The sequence below is a fragment of the Cherax quadricarinatus genome, chromosome 43, assembly GCF_038502225.1.
Source record: "Cherax quadricarinatus isolate ZL_2023a chromosome 43, ASM3850222v1, whole genome shotgun sequence".
Lineage (NCBI taxonomy): Eukaryota > Metazoa > Arthropoda > Malacostraca > Decapoda > Parastacidae > Cherax > Cherax quadricarinatus.
In genome coordinates this window covers 19,405,541-19,432,296 of record NC_091334.1, presented here as the reverse complement: position 1 = coordinate 19,432,296, position 26,756 = coordinate 19,405,541, and the positions used below count along the sequence as shown (strand labels likewise).

Genomic DNA, 26,756 nt, shown 5'->3' with positions numbered 1-26,756 from the left:
ATGCAGAATTCACACTCCTTCTTGCACTCTACAAAGGTGATAGGTAAGGCACATGTGCAACAGTTAGGTATCTTTATTCCGTAAAGTTTCGCCTACATAGTAGGCTTCTTCAGTCGAGTACAAAGCAGTCAGCAGAAGCAGTAGAGATGTAAAGACGATGTAATCAGTCCATCACCCTTTACTTCTATACTTCTGCTGCCTCATCTGTACTCGACTGAAGAAGGCTACTGTGTAGGCGAAAGGTTTAGATACTTAACTGTTGAACATGTGTCTTACTTATCAACTTGTCGATAGTATATAGCATTACCATATTCACTCTACAAAGGTCCTGGTGCATTCTTTAAAACCTTTGCGTGTACTCAGGTTCTGGACCCATGGAACGAGCTGTGCCCACCGCTGGGTGGTAAATGTGCCTATGACCGCTTCGTGGCGCTCAAACAGAAGAATGCCAACCTGAAGACCATCCTTGCTGTGGGAGGATGGAACGAGGGGTCCGACGACTTCTCCGTGGTAAGTCAGAACGAAGGGGTCCAACGATTTCCGATTGGTTTCTCAACGACTACTCCATGACTGGAGGTGCTTCTATAAAATGAACAAATTATCCGTCTAATGTCAGCCTAAGAGAACATTTTTTGTGTAAATTTGATTTAGGGAGAACAGAATGGTGAATCAGATCCAAGAATAACTGAATAGTAAATCAGAGTTAGGGAGGATTGAATGGTAAATCAGAGCTAGAGAGAACTGAATGGTAAATCAGTGATAAGGGGTCCCTGATTCTCATAACGAGGATGTTAAATGTCCTAGTCATTCTCCTGATTCTTGTAAACCACATGAAGTCAATAATCCTTTACTTGTCTAGTAAATAACATGGCCCAGTCACTAGTCGTTGACTTTAGTAAAGAACATGTTCCAGTCACTTGACTTAAGTAAACATGTTCCAGTCACTAGTGCCTGACTTAAGTCTAGTAAACAACATAGTCCAGTCACTAGTGCCTCACTAAAACTGACTTCTGCTCCCACAGATGGCCAGTGACCCCAACAAGAGGCAGACCTTCATCAACAGCGCCATAACACTAGTCAATGAACACGGCTTCGACGGTCTCGACGTCGACTGGGAGTACCCTGGTTTAAGAGGGGGCAACCCTGACGACAAGGTGAGTGGGGGGGGCGTATACTCCAGGTGAATTTTTATTTTCCGTAGTGAAGCGCCCAACCCATAGACGTCATACAGAACCTGGGGAATGGGAGGTAATCAGATTCGATCCCATAAAAATGGGAAGATACCTCATATTTCTTGAATTAAGAACCCTTCACCATCATCAAAGCATCTCCCTTGAATGATATTATACTTGTAATTTTATCACAATCGCTAACACTACAATCGTTTACCAACAGTGCCACTCACTACAAAGCCGTTCGCCAGTTAACACCACCTCACTACAGTTGTTCGCCAAGAAAACCACTTCTATCAGAATGGTTTACCAGCATCACCCACTACCACAATAACTGGTCAAGAAGACCATCCCTACCACAGTCAATGGCCAAATAGCAAAATTATGTAGAATAGCGTAGCCACACCACAGGTGTTCCCACAGTGTAACTCTCGTTCAAAAGAAGATAGTCGTACACTGCAGGTGTTTCCACCATGTAACTACCATCATGATCAGGGTAGTCCCACACTGCAGGTATTCCCATCTTGAATAGAGCAGTCGCACGCTGCGGGTGCTCCAACAATGCAACTATCCTGTACATTGTACAATAAGGTGACCACTTACTGAATATAAAAAAAATCCTTTCACTCCCTCCAGGCAAACTTCGTGACGCTGATTCAGGAGTTCCGTGAGGAGTTCGATAAGTACCGACCTCCGCTGCTGCTCTCAGGGGCACTCTCGCCGGGCAAGGATACCATTGATGAAGCATACGACTTGCCAACCCTCTCCCAGGCCTTCGATATCATCAATGTGATGGGTTACGACTATCATGGTGCCTGGGATAACTTTACCCATCACAACGCTCCTCTCTGTAGATACTACCTGGACTCGGGCGAAGATATCTATTACAATGTGGTGAGTGTATTCATCCAGTTGTACTCACCGAGTTATGTTTTCGGGAATCAAGTCTTGGCTCCTGGCTCTGTTACTTAATCTTCATCGACCGGCATTACTGGTTTCTAACCTCATATCTACTCAAAGGTTTGTATGAAGTTCGCCGCCAGACATAGGAAACAGTTGAAGCTATTAGCGTGTGTGAGCGTTCAGAGAGGAACTGGTTAGTTTAATATTCTTTATTTATTTATTTATTTATTTAATAATTTGAGCATACAAACAGAGGTACAAAAAAATACAGATAAGAGCAGCATGCCAAAGCCACTTATACTATGCATAGCATTACGGGCTGGCTTAAAATTAACTTAAGATTAACTAAGCAATGATGAAATCAGTGATAAAACATTATTGTAAACAGATAACTATAAAGCACAAATGAGTATTACAAAGACAGGTCATATGGTTGCATGCATTGTTGTACATTCAGTAGAATGGAGTATTCTGTTAGGTAGTGTATTTAAAAAATTAAAAAGTTAGATTGGGTTTTAGGTTTAACATTTATGTGATATAATTGTGAGAAACATTTAAGATATACAATTTATAAGGTTCAGTTATTCAGTATTTATTTGGTTTTGGGTGAGTAAGTGATCTTTGAGAAGAGACTTGAATTTATAAACAGGTAGTGTTTCTTTTATATTTACAGGTAATGAATTCCAGATTTTAGGGCCTTTTATGTGCATTGAGTTTTTGCATAGTGTGAGATGGACACGAGGAACATCAAAGAGTGATCTGTGCCTTGTGTTATGGTCATGTGTTCTGTTGAGGTTGGCAAGGAGATGTTTGAGGGGAGGGTTAATATCAGAGTTAAGTGTTCTATGTATGTAATAGGTGCAGTAATAAGTATGGATGTTTTGTATGGTGAGTAGGTTTAGTGTATTGAATATTGGTGGAGTGTGCTGCCTGTAGTGAGAATTTGTTATCATTCTAACTGCAGCCTTTTGTTGGGTAATTAGTGGTCTGAGATGGTTAATTGTTGTTGAGCCCCATGCACAAATTCCATAGGTGAGATAGGGGTAAATAAGAGAGTGATATAGGGCCAGGAGGGCTGACTGTGGAACATAGTACCGTATCTTCGATAGTATGCCTACAGTCTTGGAAATTTTCTTAGAAATTTGTTGTATATGTGTATGAAATTTGAGTCTATTATCAAGGTGGATTCCTAAGAATTTTCCCTCTGTTAGCTTTGTGATAGGTGATCCGTTTATCATTATGTTAAGAGGGACATCTGTAGCTCTGTTACCAAACTGAATGAAGTAGGTTTTGTCAATGTTTAGTGTAAGTTTGTTAGTCCTCATCCAGGTAGATATTTTCTGTAATTCGGTATTTACAGTATTGGCTAGCGTGACTGGGCTCGGGTGAGAGAAGACGTATGTAGTGTCATCTGCAAATAGTGTGGGTTTGAGTAATTGCGAAGCATTTGGTAGGTCATTTATGTATAGGAGAAAGAGAAGAGGGCCAAGGACACTTCCCTGTGGGACACCAACTGTAATTGGTTGTGCAGAAGAGTTTGCCCCATTTGCGTACACATATTGGCTTCTGTTGCTGAGGTATGACTTGAGGTAGTTGAGGGAGTGCCCTCTTATACAATAGTGTGACAATTTTACGTGGAGCAAGTCATGGAGCAAGTCATGGTCCCCAGTGGGACTTCTTTTTTCTCTATTGCAGTGTATATATGTTCTAGCATGTGTATAATAGCATCATTAGTATTTTTATTAGGCTGTCCACTGTTCTGGGTGTTAGCCAAAGCTCTTACTGTATCTGTTTAGTCAGTGCTTGTTATGAGGTATTGGGTTTTTTTTTAGAAAATTATTAATACATTCGTCAATATCTGTATAGATTTCTAGCTCAGTGTGCCAGTCAATGTTTGCTACTGCTGTTGTGAAGTTATTAATGGCTGCCTCATTGTGAAGTCTGAAGGTGACTTTAGTAGTGTCTTGGGGTAGTTTACCAAGAGTTGTTATGAGGAAAGTAGGGTAGTGGTCTGTGGTATTATCTGTAATTATGCCTGATTTTAAAGGGGATATGGTGTTGGTCCAGATGTGGTCAAGTAGGGAAACACTAGTCTCTGTAACTCTTGTAGGTTTTGTTACTGTTGGTAGCAACATACAGTTACTCATTGTGTTTGTGAATTCAGTAACGTGTGGGTCCTGGTCTTGCAGGAGATTTATATTGAAGTCACCTGAGAGTAGTAAGTGATCTTTGTTCATGCGTGCATCAGTTATCATACTTCCTAGGTTTTGACTAAATTGGCTAATGTTTGACTGTGGAACTCTGTAGATGTTTATCAATGTGAGAGGTTTTTGTAGGTATTTGGATTTGAATTTAGCTATTATATATTCCCCATGTTCATCCCTTGTGCAAGTATTAGTGATACATTCTAGTTGGTCTGAGTAGTATATGGCTGTGCCACCCCCTTGTTGGTCTGGCCTACAGTTGTGTATGGCTGTGTAACCAGGAATGGCATAGACATCTGTACTATCAGGCTTTAGCCAGGTTTCAGTTAGTGTAATGATGGACATATTGGCATGTAAGGAATTTAGTAATGCTATGAGGTCATCGTAATGCTTGCTTAAAGATCTGATATTGTAGTTAAAGATAGTTATGTTGTTGTTGGCACTGAGAAGTGCCTTTGATTGTTCTGCAGTGTAGTAATTACAGTAACTGTTTGATTCATTTAAGTCATTAAATAAGAGGTTGGTATCAGGATCAATGCTTGTAATCATAAGATTTGTAGTGAATCTATAGTTAGAATTAAGTATAAAACAAAGTAAATAGTCTTAAGCTAAAAAATAGCACCTGAATTATTTAACAAATGTAAAATAATGAGCTAAGGTAGTTTTTTTTTTTTTTTTTTTTTTTTTTTTTTTTTTTTTTTTTTTTTGAAGCTAAAATAAAGGAGACAATATAAAAGGGACTAATACAAATAAAGTGATGATCAAATAATGGAGCTTGGGAATATGATAGTAGGTAGTACTATAAAGGTAATTTTTTAAAGTTAGAATTATAGTATAAAATTATAATATAAAAGGGACTAATATAAGTTGTGGTGAACAATAAAGTGGTAATCAAATAAATGAGCTTTGGAATATAATGGCAAAATTGTGAACTTATTCTACTTTAGCACCTGAGAATAGCACCTTGATTATTTTAACAATTGTGAATATATAAACTAGGGTAGTTATATAAAGCTAAAATAAAGGAGAAAATATATAAGGGACTAAAATTAAGTAATGGTAAACAAAGTTAAATGGACAGATGGTCACTATGAAATAATATTGGTTTAGGAGTAAGATCTGATTTGTAATATTAAATAAATTGAGCAGTTTATTGCACAATAAAAAGTAAAAAAAAATGAGGTAGTTGGTACTAGCTAGCAAAAGATAGTTTTGGTACTTGCAAAAAAGTAATTGGAATATACACTAATTGCATACACAATAAAAAGTGACTAAAAAACAAGTAGTGATAAACAAAATTAAATGGACAGGTAAGAATAATGAATATTATTAATTTGGAGTAAGATTTGACTTGTAATTTAAAATTATGAGCAATTAATAGCAGTAAGAAAGAAGTATAGAGTATTGGAGGTAGTTGGCATTAGCTAGTGATGAAAAATAATAAAAATAATAATGCACAATATAATAGTAACGTACACTATATGCACCACACGTATATATGTATTAAGGGCACTTATCTAATCTGTTACAGAAATGTCAGCTTTTCTAAGGAAGGTAGAGAAATCATGTTCGTTTGAGATGGTATATTGTTGTCCTGTTGATGTTTTCCTTACTAGTATTTTCCCATCTCGCGTGAAACACTGATGTATTTTGTTTTCCTGTTTAAGTTTTCTCAGCCTGAACAGAAGGTTTTGACGTTTTTTTGTTAGACACTCATTTATGTACACTCCATTTTTCATTGTAATTGCTGATTTAATTAGGTCCTTTCTTTTATCGTATGAATGAAGTCGGATCATTATACTGTGTTTACTTCCTGGTTTTCCTAGCAAACGTGTTTCTTTGATTTCATTGTTTTGCACGATGACTTGTACGTGGTTCTGTATTATCCTGATAGCAGTTTCTTTGCACTGTGCTTGTGTTATGTCACTTGGAATGTGTGGACTGTTTATTATAACTGCATCGGACAACTTATCTTGTTCAGTTTTGTCGTCTTGGAAATCAAGGTATTCATTTAGTCGAGTGTGCATGTTCTGATTCCAGTCCTTGATTGCTTCTTCAACCTTCATATTTATTGTTGTTATTTGCTCAGTGTGACTGGCTATAGCTGCTTTTAGAGTATTTTCTGTGTCAACACTTCCCGATGTAATCTTCTCTTCAAGGTTTTGGATCTTGTTCTCGAGGTTGGTTATCTTGGATTCTCGTCGCTCGAGTGTTGCTTTGATATCTTTGATTTCATTTTCTAGAGCAACGATGTAGTCCTTGATATTGTCAGGAATAATCATACCTGAGTTATCATGGGTGAATCCTTTGAAGGGAGTGGAGTTGGAGGGGGAGTCAGCCATGTTTGTTGTTGTTGTTGTTGTTGAGTTGTTTAGCAAAGGAATTGCAGAAGACTTTCCCTGTACCAAGACACTATGGTGTTGCTGTGTCAAGCTGAGCACCTTCAATCAGGGCCGAGGGACTGAACAACTAAGACCCGCGTCAGGAAACACTTGTCCTGATTCCTGACGAACCTTACCTAACAACTATCCAGGCTGAGGGACTGAATACGTTCTGTCAATGTTGAAGGAGTTAACACCTCATCTTCACCTCTAAACTACGTCCACTAAATACAGTAATAAAGCCACCTTTGTATTCCAGGTGTTACACACGTGTTATTCATCAACCTGTAATGGTATAAAGATGTTTACACATGTATGTATCGTTACTTCCAGGCGTACACAGTGGATTACTACTTATCCCTGGGGCTACCACCGGAGAAGATGGTTCTGGGTATACCTGCCTACGGTCGCTGCTGGACCCTGGATGACATCAATGATCACGGGATGCTCGCCCCAGCACACAATCCTGGGAATCCTGGCCCTTACATCCGCCTGTCTGGCACTTTGGGTACTAATGAGGTAGGTAGATGTTAATAAGGTGGGTCTTAATGAGGTGGGTATATTATTATGTCCTCGGGCAGAGGTAAACTAGCAGGTGTCATACGGTGCCCTGGGAAATGGAAGGCAATCAATTTTCATACAAGAGAAGGGTCGTAGATAAGTGGCTTCTACAGTCCAATACAGAGAAGAATAGTTGAATATCAGATTAAGTTTGAGGTAATCAGTCCCGCAGTTTATCAGGCTTGGTTGGTGGACTGATTACATTGACTCCAGGCTGAAGGACTAATTTCCTCAAACTCCCGATCTTCAACTATTCTCTTTTGTACTGGACTGATGAAACCAGTGTGTGGCGAAACGTTTCCACAATAAAGATACTCAAGTGTCGCACATGTGTCTAATTTCCCAAGAGGAGATCCGCTCCAATTATTTGTATCAAAAGCCCTTTAGTGGCATCAAGGGACCCTTCCTGGTGGGGTCTAGTGTGATAACATGATATCTCTCTCATTCCAATATCTCTGGTTATCTTTCTAATATTTCCTGTCTTCCCAGAGTCTCACTCTGGGAAGACAGAAAGTATTAGAAAGATAACCAGAGATATTTCACCTGTTCAACAGGCTGAAATATTTCACCTGTTCAACAGGATGAAATATTTCACCTGTTCAACAGGCTGAAATATTTCACCTGTTCAACAGGCTGAAATATTTCACCTGTTCAACAGGCTGAAATATTTCACCTGTTCAACAGGCTTCTTTAATCGAATACAGAGGTAACTTAAGGAGCACATAAGTTTATCCGTCTTCTAATAATATATTCATTCCCACTATAATCTACCTTATCCATAATTACTATCGCCTTTGCTTTGTTTGTTTCGTAAAGTGAAGTCTAGAATCTTTCCTTAATTCACGGTATAGCTTAACAAATCTTTGAGGTTTGAGCACAGCTGAGCACAGCTCAGACTTCACCTTACGAAACAGACAAAGCAAATGTGATAGCAATTATATACAAGGTAGATTATAGTGGAAAAATGAACATTACGTGCCTCTTAAACCTGCTGAGTAGGCTTCGGCATTAAAGATACCAGGTGTTGCACATGTATTTTACTCATCTATTTACCAGTACTGCATACCATTAATGCCGCCAGGTCACCATCTGGAAAAGACCCTGGCCGGGACAGAACTGGAGAACCTACAAATAATAAAAAACATTAATGTCACTATAATATTGGTCGGTTCCCTGGTCAGATCTGTGAGCGACTCTCTGAGGACAGCACCAACGACTGCACGGTGGTGCACGACCCGGCGCTGCACGAACCTTACTTCTACTGCAAATCTGACAAGATCTGGTGTGGCTATGACGATGCTGACTCCGTCTATCTCAAGGTAACATTATTCCTGGGCATGAAGAACCCTTCACCGGCAACAAGACGCCCTCTTGAAGGGAGTAAACCTTGCCGGGCATAATGGAATCTCTATTTTTTCTTTAAAATACGCCTTTAATATTCGATTTTGTTTCATATTATTCAGGCCTGCAGGGTTTAACACTTAAAATAATTATATTTAATTATTTTTTTTTTCAAACCTGCTTCATAGTCGGTGGAAATACCGTACCTGTCTCAATCTTCCTGATCCCGTGACAGCCCGTACTGCTTAACCTGTTTCTTTACTCCTACTACTCCCTCCCCCGGGCACAGTCCATGTTCCTGTCTATATTCCTGCCCCAGTCCTTGTTCCTGCCCCAGTCCTTGTTCCTGCCCCAGTCCTTGTTCCTGCCCCAGTCCTTGTTCCTGCCCCAGTCCTTGTTCCTGCCCCAGTCCTTGTTCCTGCCCCAGTCCTTGTTCCTGCCCCTGTCCCTGTCTGTAATCATGTCACCGTCCCTGTCTGTCACAGTCACAGTACATGTCTTTGTTCCTGTACCTCCCACTGTCGCAATTCTCGCTCTACCTAGCTCCCTCTAAATGTCCCCGTACCTTTCCTGTACCTGCATCTGTCCCCGTTCCTATCCAAGTACTGTAACCTGTCCTCCGCATCACTTCCTGTCCGTATCCCTATTCATATGATTGACCTGTGCCATATCACACTATTGACGTGTGTCGTGTGCTCACAGGCTCGGTTGGCCAAGAACAAGGGTCTGGCTGGAGCCATGGTGTGGACCATCGACACAGACGACTTCCAGAGCCTCTGCTACTCTGAGCCCTTCCACATCATTAAGTCGATCAAGAGAGCTCTCAGCGAGCCGACCGGGGGAGACGTGCTGGTGAGTATTGCCACCTCTGTAGACCGATCTGTTCACCTCCTACCTGTGATGCTTATTCATTCTCATAAATTAAATACTTGTACCCAATGAGATCTCTCACTCATTTTGTATTCATCTGAACACGCTGCACACAGCCAGATTCATAATCTATTAAAACTACAGCACTCTCAAACACTAACAGTCACATCTGTTACAACCACATCATTGAAGATATTCAACAACTGCGGTGACAAAACAAATCCCTCTCCCAATCCCATTTATTTTCTGGGAAATATTCCTATTCTTGCCTGCATTCCCTCTTTACAAAAATTCTATATCCCCGTCTTACACTTACCTCTATGTTATAATCTCCACCATAGATCCCATATACATATTATCGTATACTTCTTGTATATGTATAAATGTGACAACGATCTTTTCTCTTGTATGTTGATAGTGGTATTAAATACCGAGTCGATGAATAAGACACATGAGACACATAAAACACATGAGACACATAAAACACATGAGACACGTGTAACAGTTGGGAATCTTTATTATTGATACGGTTCGCCTAAACAATAGGCTTCTTCAGTCAAGTACAGCAGGTGTAGTAGCGAAGTAAAGATGATGTAACCAGTCCATCAACCTTGGAGAAAGAGTATTTGAGGTGGTCAGTCCCTCAGCCTGGGGAAGTTTGAGGTGGTCAGTCTCTCAGCCTGGGGAAGTTTGAGGTGGTCAGTCTCTCAGCCTGGGGAAGTTTGAGGTGGTCAGTCCCTCAGCCTGGGGAAGTTTGAGGTGGTCAGTCTCTCAGCCTGGGGAAGTTTGAGGTGGTCAGTCTCTCAGCCTGGGGAAGTTTGAGGTGGTCAGTCTATCATGTGGGAGTTCGATACGTGGATTAGGGTAGAAATACTCACGTAGGCTGTTATTACTTATAATTGCTGTTATGCGGAGGGAGCCCTTGCCAGCCCTACCTATCTCCTTGGCTACACTCGTAATACTGACTAGCCGGCTGCAGTACCCTATGTGAGGGGGCCTTATACTGCTGAGGTCAGCACAATATGAATTCAGATAGTGACTCAGGCAGAGACGGTTGATCGTTGAGTCAACGGACGGTTACTGGTAACTGGTTACTACTACTGAGACTGGTAACTGGTTACTACTACTGAGAGCTCGGCGACGCTAACGTATGTCGTCCCGACATACAACTAATACAAACTAGAGATGGCAGGTACGGCTAGGGCTGATTCTATACAATGTCAAAGTACACAACATTAAACATTATAGATACATAAGTAGAACATTGGAATGAAAGCTTACGTAACTGAAACTGTAATGCAATACAAGGTATACTATAGTACAACTTAAAACTCAACAAATGAACAACGAACTCTACGTTGAGATTACAAGTGATAAAAAACAAAAATTTTGATCGATCGATCTGTATTCATGTGATCTACGGATTCTGAGGAAGGAATATATACAAAGAAAGAGTGTTTAACAGAAAGGCAGATTCGGTGCACGCAAATCTAGACTGTTAACTCTCAGAATGCGGAGAGAACACGAACACACAAAAAAAAATTCTTGGATACTGATAAGTTGATACTGTAATTATTCATCTATACAGGGTATTTACATTTAACCCCAACTCTGCTAGGGTGTGATTGACATATGCAGAATGGGTGTCATCTCTGGGAGGATCAAACTCTGTAGCATTGGCTAACTCATGCTGTATTTGAGGCAAATCTGAATTGGAAGTTACAAATGATACTTGAGGATTTCTCAATACCTGTCGTGTACGTAGGGAATAACGACATTCAGGTTGATCATCTGACTGAGTATCAGAGGAAGAGAGTACAGGATCAGGAGGATTGTCAGAGTCTGTCACATTAGTCTGGGTTGGAACATCATTATCATCACATACTAACTTCATATGATCCAAATGCGATTCTTTATACAGACCAGTACTAATCTCTCTAACCTTATACTTATTACAAGTGATATGTTCAACTACTCGATAAGGACCAACAAACTTTTGATCAAGCTTTGGCATTGCAGACGTTTTGTTAAAATTAGTCAACATAACTCTCGAACCTACTTTGATTTTGGATGGCTTTACTCGAGTATTTGCGACTCTTGTAAATTCAACTGTTGATTTATGAAGTGTTTCACGGATTCTTCTAAAAACACTTTGAGCTAAGCTGGTACGAGTTGCTATGAAATCATCAGGGTTGTAATTTGGTTTCGGATTAGAATATAACAACTCATAAGGCAAACGTTTATCTACACCATACAATGCATAATGTGGAGTGTCACCTATAGAAACATTGTAAGCAGAATTTATAGCACACTGCACATCAGGTATAACTTCATCCCAAGTTTCACTGTTGGGATTGATAGTAGCTCTCAAGACATCAAGTACTTTCTTATTGGTTCGTTCCGCTAACCCATTGCTGGCAGGATGATGAGGAACAATGGTGGATTTAGTGATCTTGTACAAGGTACACAAATTTTCAAGAATTTCATTACAGAATTCACCTCCGTTATCTGTTACTAGGGACTTAGGAGTGGTATGCCTGCAGATAATGCGTTCTTTAAACGCTTTAGCTACTGTCTCGGCAGTCTTATCTGCAATAGGAACTAACTCACAATATCTGGTGAAATGGTCTACCATAACACACAGATGTTTGTTACCTTGGAGGGAACATTTAAAATTAGTTAACAAATCAAGCGCAACTCTTTCCCAAGGTTCGCTAGTAGTTGGATACACTTGGATTGGATTAGGACCATTAGCATTGCCTTTATGTTGCATGCAGACACTACATTTCCTAACATACTCAGAAATATCAGTTGCCATACGAGGCCAAAAGTATTTCAATCTGGCTTGTTTTACTGAACGATCCATACCAGGGTGTGCAACACCTGGTACATCGTGAACTAGCTGTAAGGCTACATTCACTAGTGACTGTGGAATTACTAACTGGTATACTCTTCTGCTAGGAGTACCCAACTCGGCTGTTCGATACAGTAATTCTTGGTTCATGACAAAGTCACTGATGGGAGCTGGTGGCTTCACAGTCAGAATAAGATCTTCCTGGAGCAGGAATCGAATCACACCAGACCACATGGGATCTGTTCGTTGAGCATTCTTTACATCTTCAGCACTAAATGGAGGGTCTGCAGTTACTATACTAACATGTCGCGATAAGGCATCTGCGACTACATTTGACTTGCCAGGTAAATGCTCAAAGGTGGGATTGAACTCTTGGATAGTCAAGGTCCATCTAGCTAACCTTCCAGTAGGTTGTTTGTTCTGGAATAAGGGTATCAGTGGAGCATGATCTGTCAAGACATGAACAGAGTACTGATAAATAATGTCTCGGAAGTGCTTTAAAGACCATACTATTGCTAAAGCTTCTTGCTCAGTTACTGTATAATTACGTTCAGCCTTCGTAAGGACTCGGCTAGCAAATGCAACTGCGTTGTACTTGCCATCGGTCTTCTGAGCTAGTACGGCACCTATGCCAATTGAACTAGCATCAGTTGTCAGATAGAAAGGCTTAGAAAAATCTGGAAATTTCAAAATTGGAGCAGTAGTTAGCTTTTCTTTTAGAGTTTGGAATGCTCTTTCTTGACGGAAGGTCCAAACAAAAGGAGCATCTTTCTTAAGCAACTCAGTTAGAGGAACAGCTATGGAAGAAAAATTGGCAGTGAAAGATCTATAAAAACCTGCTAAGCCCACAAAGGATCTTACGGCATCAGCAGTTTTGGGAGTAAGAAAATTTAGTACTGCAGTTACTTTACTTTGGTCAGTCGTAACCCCTCTAGGAGTGACTACGTGACCAAGAAACTTAATTTCTGATCTGAAAAATTGACATTTTGACAGTTTGATCTTTAAATTGGCTTCTTCAAGCTTACCAAGTACTACATCAAGTCTTTTCAAGTGTGTATCCACGTCTTTAGACATGACGATTACGTCATCTAAGTACACCATAAGTGCATTACCTATGAGACCTCTAAAGATATTAGTCATGAGCCTTGAGAACGTGATAGGGGAAGATCGTAATCCAAATGCCATACGGAGGAAGTGATAATGACCTGTAGGAGTGGAGAATGCAGTTAGTTCTTGGCTGTCCTCGTGAAGAGGGACTTGCCAAAACCCTTGTAACAAATCTAGGGTTGAAAAGACTTTGTTATCTCCGATATTACGTAAAAGATCACCCAGTACAGGGAGTGGAAAGCGATCTGGAATGTATGTACAATTATAGCAACGGTGCCAGAATTCATTTTGTGTGTAACAAATGCACTTTGGCACAGTTACCCTTTAGCAGTGATGACATTGATTTACCTAATTTTAATACAAATGACCCATTGCCATATATTGATGATTATGATTGTTTTATGAAAACAGGCCTTCACTTTATTCATGTCAATGCAAGATCACTTCTTCCTAAATTGGCAGAGATTAGGATTCTAGCTAACAAAATTAGGGCGGCAGTTATAACCATCTCTGAATCTTGGTTGGATGATACGGTGACTGACGACGAGGTCAAAATAGAAGGTTACAATATAAAACGCTTAGATAGGAACAGAAAGGGTGGTGGAGTATGTGCCTACATTAGAAATGACTTAGCTTACAACCCAAGACCTGATTTAAATAACAATAAACTGGAGATTCTATGGTTTGAAGTGCTGCTTCCCAAGACCAAACCCATCTTAGTAGGAACTAGTTACCGCCCTCCTACCCAGGACCAGTTCTTAGAAGACTTTTCCAGAGTCTTGTCCGGAGTTGAAAACAATTGCGAGACAATAATACTGGGCGACTTCAATATCTGTTTTCAGCAGCAAAATAACGGGCTATGCAAAAGGTATAAGCAAATTCTAGGATTAAATAGTTACACTCAACTAATTAATACACCAACCCGGATCACACAGTTCTCAGCCACCCTAATTGACCACATACTTTGTAACCGCTCTGAGAACATTAGTCAGTCAGGCGTCATTACCACAGGTCTTAGTGATCATTTCATCATTTACTGCACCAGGAAAATCACTAGGGATAGGATAGGCCTACACAGGACAATAAAAATGAGGTCAACTAGAAACTACAGTAAAGAAACACTGGTAAATAGGCTACACAATTGTGACTGGACAGAGATAACAAGTTGCACGGACGTAAACGATGCCTGGGAAAAATTCAAAACAATGTTCACTACCATCCTTGATAATATTGCACCAGTTAAAGAGGTTAGGATTAAACGAAGAACTGAACCCTGGATGACTACTGAGATATTAGATAATATGAAATTCAGAGACCAGCTGCTAAAAAGATTTAAAGCAAACAGACAGGATATTGCAGCACTAAATGAATTCCAAAGGGTGAGGAACAGAGTACAGAGACTTATAAAAGGAGCAAAGGCAAAGCACTACTGCTCAAAAATTGAAGAGTATAAGCATAACCCCAGAAAGCTCTGGCAACAACTAAAACAGTTGGGGTATAGCCATAAGCCAGTAGATAGGTCTAACATAGTACTCACTATCGATAATGAGGTATGCCACGAAACATCTAAGGTGGCCCTGGAGAGAGTTTCGGGGGTCAACGCCCCCGCGGCCCGGTCTGTGACCAGGCCTCCTGGTGGATCAGCGCCTGATCAACCAGGCTGTTGCTGCTGGCTGCACGCAAACCAACGTACGAGCCACAGCCCGGCTGATCAGGAACTGACTTTAGGTGCTTGTCCAGTGCCAGCTTGAAGACTGCCAGGGGTCTGTTGGTAATCCCCCTTATGTGTGCTGGGAGGCAGTTGAACAGTCTCGGGCCCCTGACACTTATTGTATGGTCTCTTAACGTGCTAGTGACACCCCTGCTTTTCATTGGGGGGATGGTGCATCGTCTGCCAAGTCTTTTGCTTTCGTAGTGAGTGATTTTCGTGTGCAAGTTCGGTACTAGTCCCTCTAGGATTTTCCAGGTGTATATAATCATGTATCTCTCCCTCCTGCGTTCCAGGGAATACAGGTTTAGGAACCTCAAGCGCTCCCAGTAATTGAGGTGTTTTATCTCCGTTATGCGCGCCGTGAAAGTTCTCTGTACATTTTCTAGGTCGGCAATTTCACCTGCCTTGAAAGGTGCTGTTAGTGTGCAGCAATATTCCAGCCTAGATAGAACAAGTGACCTGAAGAGTGTCATCATGGGCTTGGCCTCCCTAGTTTTGAAGGTTCTCATTATCCATCCTGTCATTTTTCTAGCAGATGCGATTGATACAATGTTATGGTCCTTGAAGGTGAGATCCTCCGACATGATCACTCCCAGGTCTTTGACGTTGGTGTTTCGCTCTATTTTGTGGCCAGAATTTGTTTTGTACTCTGATGAAGATTTAATTTCCTCATGTTTACCATATCTGAGTAATTGAAATTTCTCATCGTTGAACTTCATATTGTTTTCTGCAGCCCACTGAAAGATTTGGTTGATGTCCGCCTGGAGCCTTGCAGTGTCTGCAATGGAAGACACTGTCATGCAGATTCGGGTGTCATCTGCAAAGGAAGACACGGTGCTGTGGCTGACATCCTTGTCTATGTCGGATATGAGGATGAGGAACAAGATGGGAGCGAGTACTGTGCCTTGTGGAACAGAGCTTTTCACCGTAGCTGCCTCGGACTTTACTCTGTTGACGACTACTCTCTGTGTTCTGTTAGTGAGGAAATTATAGATCCATCGACCGACTTTTCCTGTTATTCCTTTAGCACGCATTTTGTGCGCTATTACGCCATGGTCACACTTGTCGAAGGCTTTTGCAAAGTCTGTATATATTACATCTGCATTCTTTTTGTCTTCTAGTGCATTTAGGACCTTGTCGTAGTGATCCAATAGTTGAGACAGACAGGAGCGACCTGTTCTAAACCCATGTTGCCCTGGGTTGTGTAACTGATGGGTTTCTAGATGGGTGGTGATCTTGCTTCTTAGGACCCTTTCAAAGATTTTTATGATATGGGATGTTAGTGCTATTGGTCTGTAGTTCTTTGCTGTTGCTTTACTGCCCCCTTTGTGGAGTGGGGCTATGTCTGTTGTTTTTAGTAACTGTGGGACGACCCCCGTGTCCATGCTCCCTCTCCATAGGATGGAAAAGGCTCGTGATAGGGGCTTCTTGCAGTTCTTGATGAACACAGAGTTCCATGAGTCTGGCCCTGGGGCAGAGTGCATGGGCATGTCATTTATCGCCTGTTCGAAGTCATTTGGCGTCAGGATAACATCGGATAGGCTTGTGTTAATCAAATTTTGTGGCTCTCTCATAAAAAATTCATTTTGATCTTCGACTCTCAGTCTGGTTAGCGGCTTGCTAAAAACTGAGTCATATTGGGACTTGAGTAGCTCACTCATTTCCTTGCTGTCATCTGTGTAGGACCCATCTTGTTTAAGTAGGGGCCCAATACTGGACGTTGTTCTCGATTTTGATTTGGCATAGGAGAAGAAATACTTTGGGTTTCTTTCGATTTCATTTATGGCTTTTAGTTCTTCCCGCGATTCCTGACTCCTAAAGGATTCTTTTAGCTTAAGTTCGATGCTTGCTATTTCTCTGACCAGTGTCTCCCTACGCATTTCAGATATATTGACCTCTTTTAGCCGCTCTGTTATTCTTTTCCGTCGCCTGTAAAGGGAGCGCCTGTCTCTTTCTATTTTACATCTACTCCTCCTTTTTCTTAGAGGAATAAGCCTTGTGCATACATCGAGTGCCACCGAGTTAATCTGTTCTAGGCATAAGTTGGGGTCTGTGTTGCTTAGTATATCTTCCCAGCTTATATCGGTTAGGACTTGGTTTACTTGGTCCCACTTTATGTTTTTGTTATTGAAGTTGAATTTGGTGAATGCTCCCTCGTGACTAGTCTCATTTTGTCGGTCTGGGGCTCCGCGCATACATGTCTGAACCTCAATTATGTTGTGATCTGAGTATATTGTTTTTGATATGGTGACATTTCTTATCAGATCATCATTGTTAGTGAAGATGAGGTCTAGTGTATTCTCCAGTCTAGTAGGCTCTATTATTTGCTGGTTTAAATTGAATTTTGTGCAGAGATTTAAAAGCTCGCGTGAGTGTGAGTTTTCATCAGAGCTGCCTCCTGGTGTTATTACTGCAACAATATTATTTGCTATATTCCTCCATTTTAGGTGCCTTAAGTTGAAATCCCCCAGGAGCAAGATGTTGGGTGCAGGAGCTGGAAGATTTTCCAGACAGTGGTCAATTTTTAACAGCTGTTCCTGGAATTGCTGGGATGTTGCATCCGGAGGCTTGTAGACTACCACAATGACTAGGTTTTGGTTCTCGACCTTTACTGCTAAAACTTCCACTACATCATTTGAGGCATTTAGCAGTTCTGTGCAAACAAGTGACTCTGCAATGTACAGGCCAACCCCCCCCTTTTGCCTGTTCACTCTGTCACATCTGTATAGGTTGTAACCTGGGATCCATATTTCGTTGTCCAAGTGATCCTTTATGTGGGTCTCAGTGAAAGCCGCGAACATTGCCTTTGCCTCTGCAAGCAGTCCACGGATGAAAGGTATTTTGTTGTTTGTTGCTGGCTTTAGACCCTGTATATTTGCAAAGAAGAATGTTATCGGACTGGTGGTATTGTTGGTACTGGGGGGGGATTTTTTTTCCGGCATTAGTATCTGTATCTGTATACCTGGAGTTTACCTGGAGAGAGTTCCGGGGGTCAACGCCCCCGCGGCCCGGTCTGAGACCAGGCCTCCTGGTGGATCAGAGCCTGATCAACCAGGCTGTTGCTGCTGGCTGCACGCAAACCAACATACGAGCCACAGCCCGGCTGATCAGGAACTGACTTTAGGTGCTTGTCCAGTGCTTGAAGACTGCAGGGGTCTGTTGGTAATCCCCCTTATGTGTGCTGGGAGGCAGTTGAACAGTCTCGGGCCCCTGACACTTATTGTATGTATAGCCATAAGCCAGTAGATAGGTCTAACATAGTACTCACTGTCGATAATGAGGTATGCCACGAAACATCTAAGGTGGCAAGTTGCTTTAATTCCTACTACACATCTGTTGCATCAACACTAGTAAGTATACTACCAGCTGCATCAAATACCTTTAACACAGACTCTGATAAGTTTCAAACATACTATACCAATAAAGGGGTAACCCCAAACAGTTGTCAACTAGTAAGTGTATCTCATGACTTTATTCAAAAAGAACTAAGCAGGTTAAACCCAACTAAGAGCACAGGCCCTGATAACATCCCGTCTAAGTTCCTAAAAGATGGTGCTTCTGAACTGTCAATCCCTATTGCTCACATAATAAATCTATCAATCACCACTAATACCGTACCGGAGGGGTTCAAGGAGGCCAGAGTTACTCCTATCTTCAAGAAAAATAGTAGGTCTGATGTAAGCAACTATAGGCCTGTTAGTATACTCAGTATAATATCTAAAATTCTAGAGAGGGCGGTGTATTCTCAAGTAGTTAAGTACCTTAATGACAACAACATTCTCCATAGCTATCAATCGGGCTTTAGAAGATCCTACTCAACCGACACCTCCCTTATTAATCTGATGGATTACCTGAGAACTGAAATGTCAAAGGGGAACCTCATAGGTATGGTAACCTTAGACCTGCAAAAGGCCTTCGATACTGTCAACCACAATATATTATGTAATAAACTTCAAGCTATCGGTATAGGTTCTGTAGACTGGTTTAAGTCCTACCTTAGCAACAGGAGACAAATAGTCAAAATCAACAAAACAGAATCAGAACCCCTGCCGATAACATGTGGAGTTCCCCAAGGTAGTATTCTGGGTCCCTTATTATTCTTATGTTATGTCAATGATATGCCTATCAGTGTCAAGTGCAAACTCCTACTGTATGCAGATGACAGTGCTCTGTTAGTGTCAGGTAAAGACCCACAAGATATTGCTAATGTTTTAACACTGGAACTGGAGTCCTGCAGCAAATGGTTAGTAGACAACAAACTATCATTACACCTAGGGAAAACTGAAGCCATTCTCTTTGGCACGAAACATAAACTGAGAAGGGTAAATAATTTTAATGTTCAGTGTAATGGGGAGCCCATCACTTTGGTTTCATCAGTAAAATATCTGGGAATCCCCTTTGACCCATGCATGTCAGGAGAATTGATAGGGAACAGTGTAGTAAAGAAAGCGAATGCCAGACTGAAGTTCCTGTATAGACAAGCACAGTGTCTACCTACTGAGGCTCGCAGGACCCTATGTCTAGCCCTTATACAATGCCATATGGATTACGCTTGCTCTTCTTGGTACTCTGCCTTGACAAAAAAACTGAAAGATAGACTGCAAATCACCCAGAACAAAATCGTAAGATTCATCCTGGGGCTGGGACCAAGAGAACATGTAGGCCAGGATGAATTACAGCAGTTGGATATGCTGAATGTTGAAGACAGAGTAAAACAACTGAAGCTAAATCATGTTTATAAAATTGCTCACAAACAATGTCCAGAATATCTTGCTGTCAATTTTGTCAAGGTTGGGAACCAAAGCAATCATAGTACTAGGGGGAGAGAGCACAACTTTGTAGTACCCACAGTCATTGGCCAGGCTTCAAACACCTTTTATTGTACAGCAATAAAGGAATGGAACAGACTGCCCGCACATGTCAAAGCCAGTCATAGCATGAACCAGTTCAAGAAGAGTGCCAAAAGGTGTCTGATGAATGTAGCTACAGAAAGGGAGGGGAATGATTTTCTATTTTTTAGCTAACATACGTGTAAATTTTACCTTATTCCTAGTAATGACCCTCGTATTGTAGATAGTCTTAATGACCCTCGTGTAGTAGATAGTCTTTTTAGTATGATAATAAGATGTTATCTTCATTATAGAATAATAAGAAAATATTATAACCTTTATATTATAATAATAAGGTAAAAGGACCCCAATGGAAATAAGTCACTCTGTCTGACTTTTTTGGGTTATCCTAGGTTCTCTACACATATGCTGCTATGTATGATAATTCTATGTAACTGTATTTGTGTATACCTGAATAAACTTACTTACTTACTTACTCAGCCTGGGGAAGTCAGTGGTCAGTCCCTCAGCCTGGGGAAGTCAGTGGTCAGTCCCTCAGCCTGGGGAAGTCAGTGGTCAGTCCCTCAGCCTGGGGAAGTCTGTGGTCAGCCTGGGGAAGTCCAGTCTCAGCCTGGGGAATTCAGTGGTCTGTCCCTCTGCCTGGGGAAGTCAGTGGTCAGTCCCTCAGCCTGGGGAAGTCTGTGGTCAGTCCCTCAGCCTGGGGAAGTCTGTGGTCAGTCCCTCAGCCTGGGGAAGTCAGTGCCTGGGGAAGTCAGTGGTCAGTCTCAGCCTGGGGAAGTCAGTGGTCAGTCCCTCAGCCTGGGGAAGTCAGTGGTCAGTCCCTCAGCCTGGGGAAGTCAGTGGTCAGTCCCTCAGCCTGGGGAAGTCAGTGGTCAGTCCCTCAGCCTGGGGAAGTCAGTGGTCAGTCCCTCAGCCTGGGGAAGTCAGTCCCTCAGCCTGGGGAAGTCAGTGGTCAGTCCTCAGCCTGGGGAAGTCAGCGGTCAGTCCCTCAGCCTGGGGAAGTCAGAGGTCAGTCCCTCAGCCTGGGGAAGTCAGTGGTCAGTCCCTCAGCCTGGGGAAGTCAGTGGTCAGTCCCTCAGCCTGGGGAAGTCAGTGGTCAGTCCCTCAGCCTGGGGAAGTCAGTGGTCAGTCCCTCAGCCTGGGGAAGTCAGTCAGTCCCTCAGCCTGGGGAAGTCAGGTGTCAGTCCCTCAGCCTGGGGAAGTCAGTGGTCAGTCCCTCAGCCTGGGGAAGTCAGTGGTCAGTCCCTCAGCCTGGGGAAGTCTGTGGTCAGTCCCTCAGCCTGGGGAAGTCTGTGGTCAGTCCCTCAGCCTGGGGAAGTCAGTGGTCAGTCCCTCAGCCTGGGGAAGTCAGTGGTCAGTCCCTCAGCCTGGGGAAGTCAGTGGTCCGTCCCTCAGCCTGGGGAAGTCAGTGGTCAGTCCCTCAGCCTGGGGAAGTCAGTGGTCAGTCCCTCAGCCTGGGGAAGTCAGTGGTCAGTCCCTCAGCCTGGGGAAGTCAGTGGTCAGTCCCTCAGCCTGGGGAAGTCTGTGGTCAGTCCCTCAGCCTGGGGAAGTCAGTGGTCAGTCCCTCAGCCTGGGGAAGTCAGTGGTCAGTCCCTCAGCCTGGGGAAGTCAGTGGTCAGTGCCTGGGGAAGTCAGTGGTCCCCTCAGCCTGGGGAAGTCAGTGGTCCGTCCCTCAGCCTGGGGAAGTCAGTGTCAGTCCCTCAGCCTGGGGAAGTCAGTGGTCCCCTCAGCCTGGGGACGTCCGTCGTCAGTCCCTCAGCCTGGGGAAGTCTGTGGTCAGTCCCTCAGCCTGGGGAAGTCAGTGGTCAGTCCCTCAGCCTGGGGAAGTCAGTGGTCAGTCCCTCAGCCTGGGGAAGTCTGTGGTCAGTCCCTCAGCCTGGGGAAGTCCCTCAGTGGTCAGTCCCTCAGCCTGGGGAAGTCTGTGGTCAGTCCCTCAGCCTGGGGAAGTCAGTGGTCAGTCTCTCAGCCTGGGGAAGTCAGTGGTCAGTCCCTCAGCCTGGGGAAGATGCCTCTTCTAATAGGCTTCAAACTTTCGCCGTTGGTGGGCATCACTAAAACAAAGCTGTGTAAATTCTATTTTGTAACTGTTATTAAATAGTTTCTCATGTATTAACTAAAGAATGCCTCTTCTGATCGGTTTCAAACGCTAAACGCTGGTGTATCTTAATTGAAAGCATTTTTGTATTAATTTTGCGCTGTGTGAGTGCCACTCTAGCAGTGCCACTCTACCAGTGCCACTCTAGCAGTGCCACTCTACCAGTGCCACTCTAGCAGTGCCACTCTAGCAGTGCCACTCTAGCAGTGCCACTCTACCAGTGCCACTCTAGCAGTGCCACTCTACCAGTGCCACTCTACCAGTGCCACTCTACCAGTGCCACTCTACCAGTCCCACTTTACTCGGGCATTACAGTATAGCTCATACACGATAATGAGTTATTTACAATACACAATGGTTTGTTTACAAAACAAGTTATAAGTGTTAAAATTTAAGCCTTATAATAACTTTCATTGTAATGACCTGACGTGCTGTTGGAGTTTGAACAAGATAACACTTATGAAGGGATTCAGGGAAACCTGGTAGCTGGACTTGAGTCCTGGAGGTGGGAAGTACAGTGCCTGCACTCAGTAGGAGAGGTGAGGATGTTGCAGTCCTGGAGGTGGGAAGTACAGTGCCTGCACTCAGTAGGAGAGGTGAGGATGTTGCAGTCCTGGAGGTGGGAAGTACAGTGCCTGCGCTCAGTAGGAGAGGTGAGGATGTTGCAGTCCTGGAGGTGGGAAGTACAGTGCCTGCGCTCAGTAGGAGAGGTGAGGATGTTGCAGTCCTGGAGGTGGGAAGTACAGTGCCTGCACTCAGTAGGAGAGGTGAGGATGTTGCAGTCCTGGAGGTGGGAAGTACAGTGCCTGCGCTCAGTAGGAGAGGTGAGGATGTTGCAGTCCTGGAGGTGGGAAGTACAGTGCCTGCACTCAGTAGGAGAGGTGAGGATGTTGCAGTCCTGGAGGTGGGAAGTACAGTACCTGCACTCAGTAGGAGAGGTGAGGATGTTGCAGTCCTGGAGGTGGAAAGTACAGTACCTGCACTCAGTAGGAGAGGTGAGGATGTTGCAGTCCTGGAGGTGGGAAGTACAGTGCCTGCACTCAGTAGGAGAGGTGAGGATGTTGCAGTCCTGGAGGTGGGAAGTACAGTGCCTGCACTCAGTAGGAGAGGTGAGGATGTTGCAGTCCTGGAGGTGGGAAGTACAGTGCCTGCACTCAGTAGGAGAGGTGAGGATGTTGCACTTCAGATCATTTGAACTGTGATGTCAGCATACTTCTGGCAAGGCAGTGAGTGCGTGATGGTGAACGTGTTTTTTTTTTTTTTTTTTTTTTTTTTTTGGGGGGGGGGGTCATTTTAACTCGGTGGAAGACGGCCACTGTGTTAAAAAATCGGAAATTGATTAATGATTTTGTTATAGGACTGTGATTCATGGATCACAAGCACGGCTACTGAGCTGTATATATATATATATATATATATATATATATATATATATATATATATATATATGTATGTATGTCGTGCCGAATATGTAAAACTGGTCAATTAGCAAGAACTCATTTAAAATTAAGTCCTTTGTAAAATTTTCTCTTATACGTTTAAAGATATATTTTTTTCATTAATGTTAATGAAAAAAAAATTTTAATTTTGCACCAAAAGAATCTTAGAAAACTTACCTAACCTTATTATAAGAAGAACAATTTATTTTATCCTAACCCAACTAAATATATTTTAGATTTGTTTACAGTAATTTAATACTAAACAAACACAGTGAAATATATTTTTTTCGTTAGGTTCAGAATGATTTTGGCGAAATTATTGCATACACAAATTTTCGCTTGTCCTATATGGCAAGATGAGCGTTGCTATTTAAGCCAAGATCGCAAGTTCTGCCTATTCGGCACGACATATATATATATATATATATATATATATATATATATATATATATATATATATATATATATATATATATATATATATATATATATATATATATATATATATATATATATATATATATATATGGGAGTGCCGGGACGGGCAGGCCATAGTGATGCTGTGTGCTGGTGGCACAGTCTGGGATGACGTGCTTCAGATCTGCAACTGGGAAGAGAATGTTGACATCTCCAACTGCAACATGTGGACTTGTCAGGTGGATAACGAGTACTATGCTGCCGAAGACTGTGACAAGGTGAGATTATATTTGATACTAGCGTGTAACAAGAGAGAGAGGTTAGGTAAGGTTTGTCAGAAAACTGGACAAATGTTTCCTGACGTTGGTCTTCAGCTGCTTTCAGCTGGCTTACCGGTCCACCCCTTTAAAATTTATGGATTATATCCATTAGATATATACTCAAGAGAGAGTATATGTCACTTATTTGTAGTTGCATAGGCACCGACCCACCTACTGACTTGCTCCTTACGTGAGGAAGACACTGTGTTTGTATACAAACATATATTATGACGCTTTATCCAGGACTAGACACAAAGTACACAAAACACAAATAACTCACAGTCTGGAGAGACAAATGTTGACATTTCGGTCACGTCCTGAACCATTTAGAGGTCTCGTAGCTCGATTGATAGCGCACTCACACCGAGGTCCCTGGATCGATCCCCGGTATGGCTGAGAACATTAGAACGTGTTTCCTTAAGGCGCCTGCTGTCTATGGTCACCTGTCAGTAAAATAGGTACTTGGGTGTTAATCGACTAGTGTGGGTCGCATCTTGGGGGCAAAATTGACCTAATTTGCAGAAAATGCTGTGCATCACAAGGGGCGTTCTATATAGTATTATATCATTGAAATCAGCTGTTTATATACCTTGTACTACATGCACTTGTAGAAATAAAGATTATTATTATTATTATTATTATTATTATTATTAAGACGTTTCGGTCCATCTTGCACCATTATCAAGCCGAGAGCTGATAATGATTTAATACGGACCGAAACGTGTTTCAAAGTTTGATCACCAATTTTGGGTCTAAGTGCCAGTTGTTTCAGCCCCAGCATTTTATTTTTTCTCTTTTATACGCTATTTTCAAGTTCCTGGTCAGTTTGCTCTATAAGTAAATCGAAAACATCATTTTCAGAATATATTGAAAATTGCTATGAATAAATATTAAATATATTACTAATACTTCCATAACTAAGTTGTGATCTTTAATATTAACGTTAAGTCTTCAGTTTTAGTGTAGCTTTGTTGTGCATATACATGTATACAGTGTGTATGCCTCTCAGTGTATACATACACCGAAATGTATTGTTGCTCATTGGTATTGTGGGTTTTGTTGATAACAAGTATTTTCGTTGTTGTCGTGCAGTACTACTGGTGCTACCAGGGGTCGCCACACCTCGAGCAGTGCCCCAATGGTCTCTTCTGGAATCAAAACGTTCTGCAGTGTGAGGATCCTTCCCTTGTTGATACTTCCTTCTGCAACCATTGATGTGTCTACAACAACCAGCCACTGATCCTTACCACCACAACCACCACTGATCCTCGCCAGCACAGATCCTCACCTCCACAATCACCATTGATCCTCACCACTACAACCACCAATGATCCTCACCACCACAACTACCACTGATCCTCAGCTCTACAACCACCACTGATCCTCACCTCCACAACCGCCACTGATCCTCAGCACCTCAACCACCACTGATCTTCACCACCGCAACCACCAGTGATCCTCACCTCCACAACCGCCACTGATCCTCAGCACCTCAACCACCACTGATCTTCACCACCGCAACCACCAGTGATCCTCACCTCCACAACCGCCACTGATCCTCAGCACCTCAACCACCACTGATCTTCACCACCGCAACCACCAGTGATTCTCACCTCCACAACCACCACTGATCCTCAGCACCTCAACCACCACTGATCCTCAGGACCGCCACCATCACAACTATCTCAACCAGCCATTGATCTTCAGTACCGCCCCAACCACCTACAAACACCAGCACCACTACGACCACTTCAACAAACAGCCACCCAAAACAACCACCAGACTAGCCACCAAATCAGCTACAGTCGCCCACCACCACCACCACTATCACAAGAACAACTACACACCATCACTCAGTCCCTACAACAACTTTTACAACCACCTGCCAACTTACGAGCCCTACAACCACTTGCCACCCACCAACACCACAACACCCTCCGTCAACCACCACCAACACAAGAAGCAACACACCAACTACTACAACACCCAAAACCACCCACCAACACCATCCTCACAGCAACCACCACCACCACAACTACCAATCATCACCATAATTACCATTTCCACCACCACCATGCATCACCACCACAAGTACCACCATCACCACTACCATCCACAAACACCACCACAACTAACCCCCCCCACAAGCTAGTTGCTTATTATAATAATTATATTCATAGAGAAGCGCTAAAGCCGTGGGGGGTCATACAGGTTACATTCAAGGAAGGGAGGGGTAGATCCGACTCCTTGGATCAAGAGCCAGTCGCTACCACCCGCCCTTTCCCATGGCATATATATATATATATATATATATATATATATATATATATATATATATATATATATATATATATATATATATATATATATATATATATATATATATATATATATATATGATGAGATTAAGACACATGTGCAACATCTGGGTATCTTTATTGTAGACGTTTCGCCATCCAGTGGCTTTATCAATACAAATTCTAGGACATAACTTGAAGACAGTAGAACTATGTACAGAAGATGAGGTAATC

General features: G+C 42.4%; 1 protein-coding gene across 1 annotated transcript; it reads left to right on the top strand.

Annotated features, from left to right (window-relative positions):
• Window positions 1-25,559, top strand: LOC128705574 (chitinase-3-like protein 1). Its single transcript, XM_070093474.1, has 10 exons — window positions 1-36; window positions 295-510; window positions 1,023-1,154; window positions 1,809-2,066; window positions 6,994-7,179; window positions 8,403-8,540; window positions 9,265-9,414; window positions 23,407-23,444; window positions 24,015-24,183; window positions 25,318-25,559. The coding sequence occupies exons 1-10, from the start codon at window positions 1-3 to the stop codon at window positions 25,438-25,440; spliced, it is 1,446 nt and encodes a 481-aa protein (XP_069949575.1). The 3' UTR covers window positions 25,441-25,559.
• The last annotated feature ends 1,197 nt before the right edge of the window (window positions 25,560-26,756 follow it).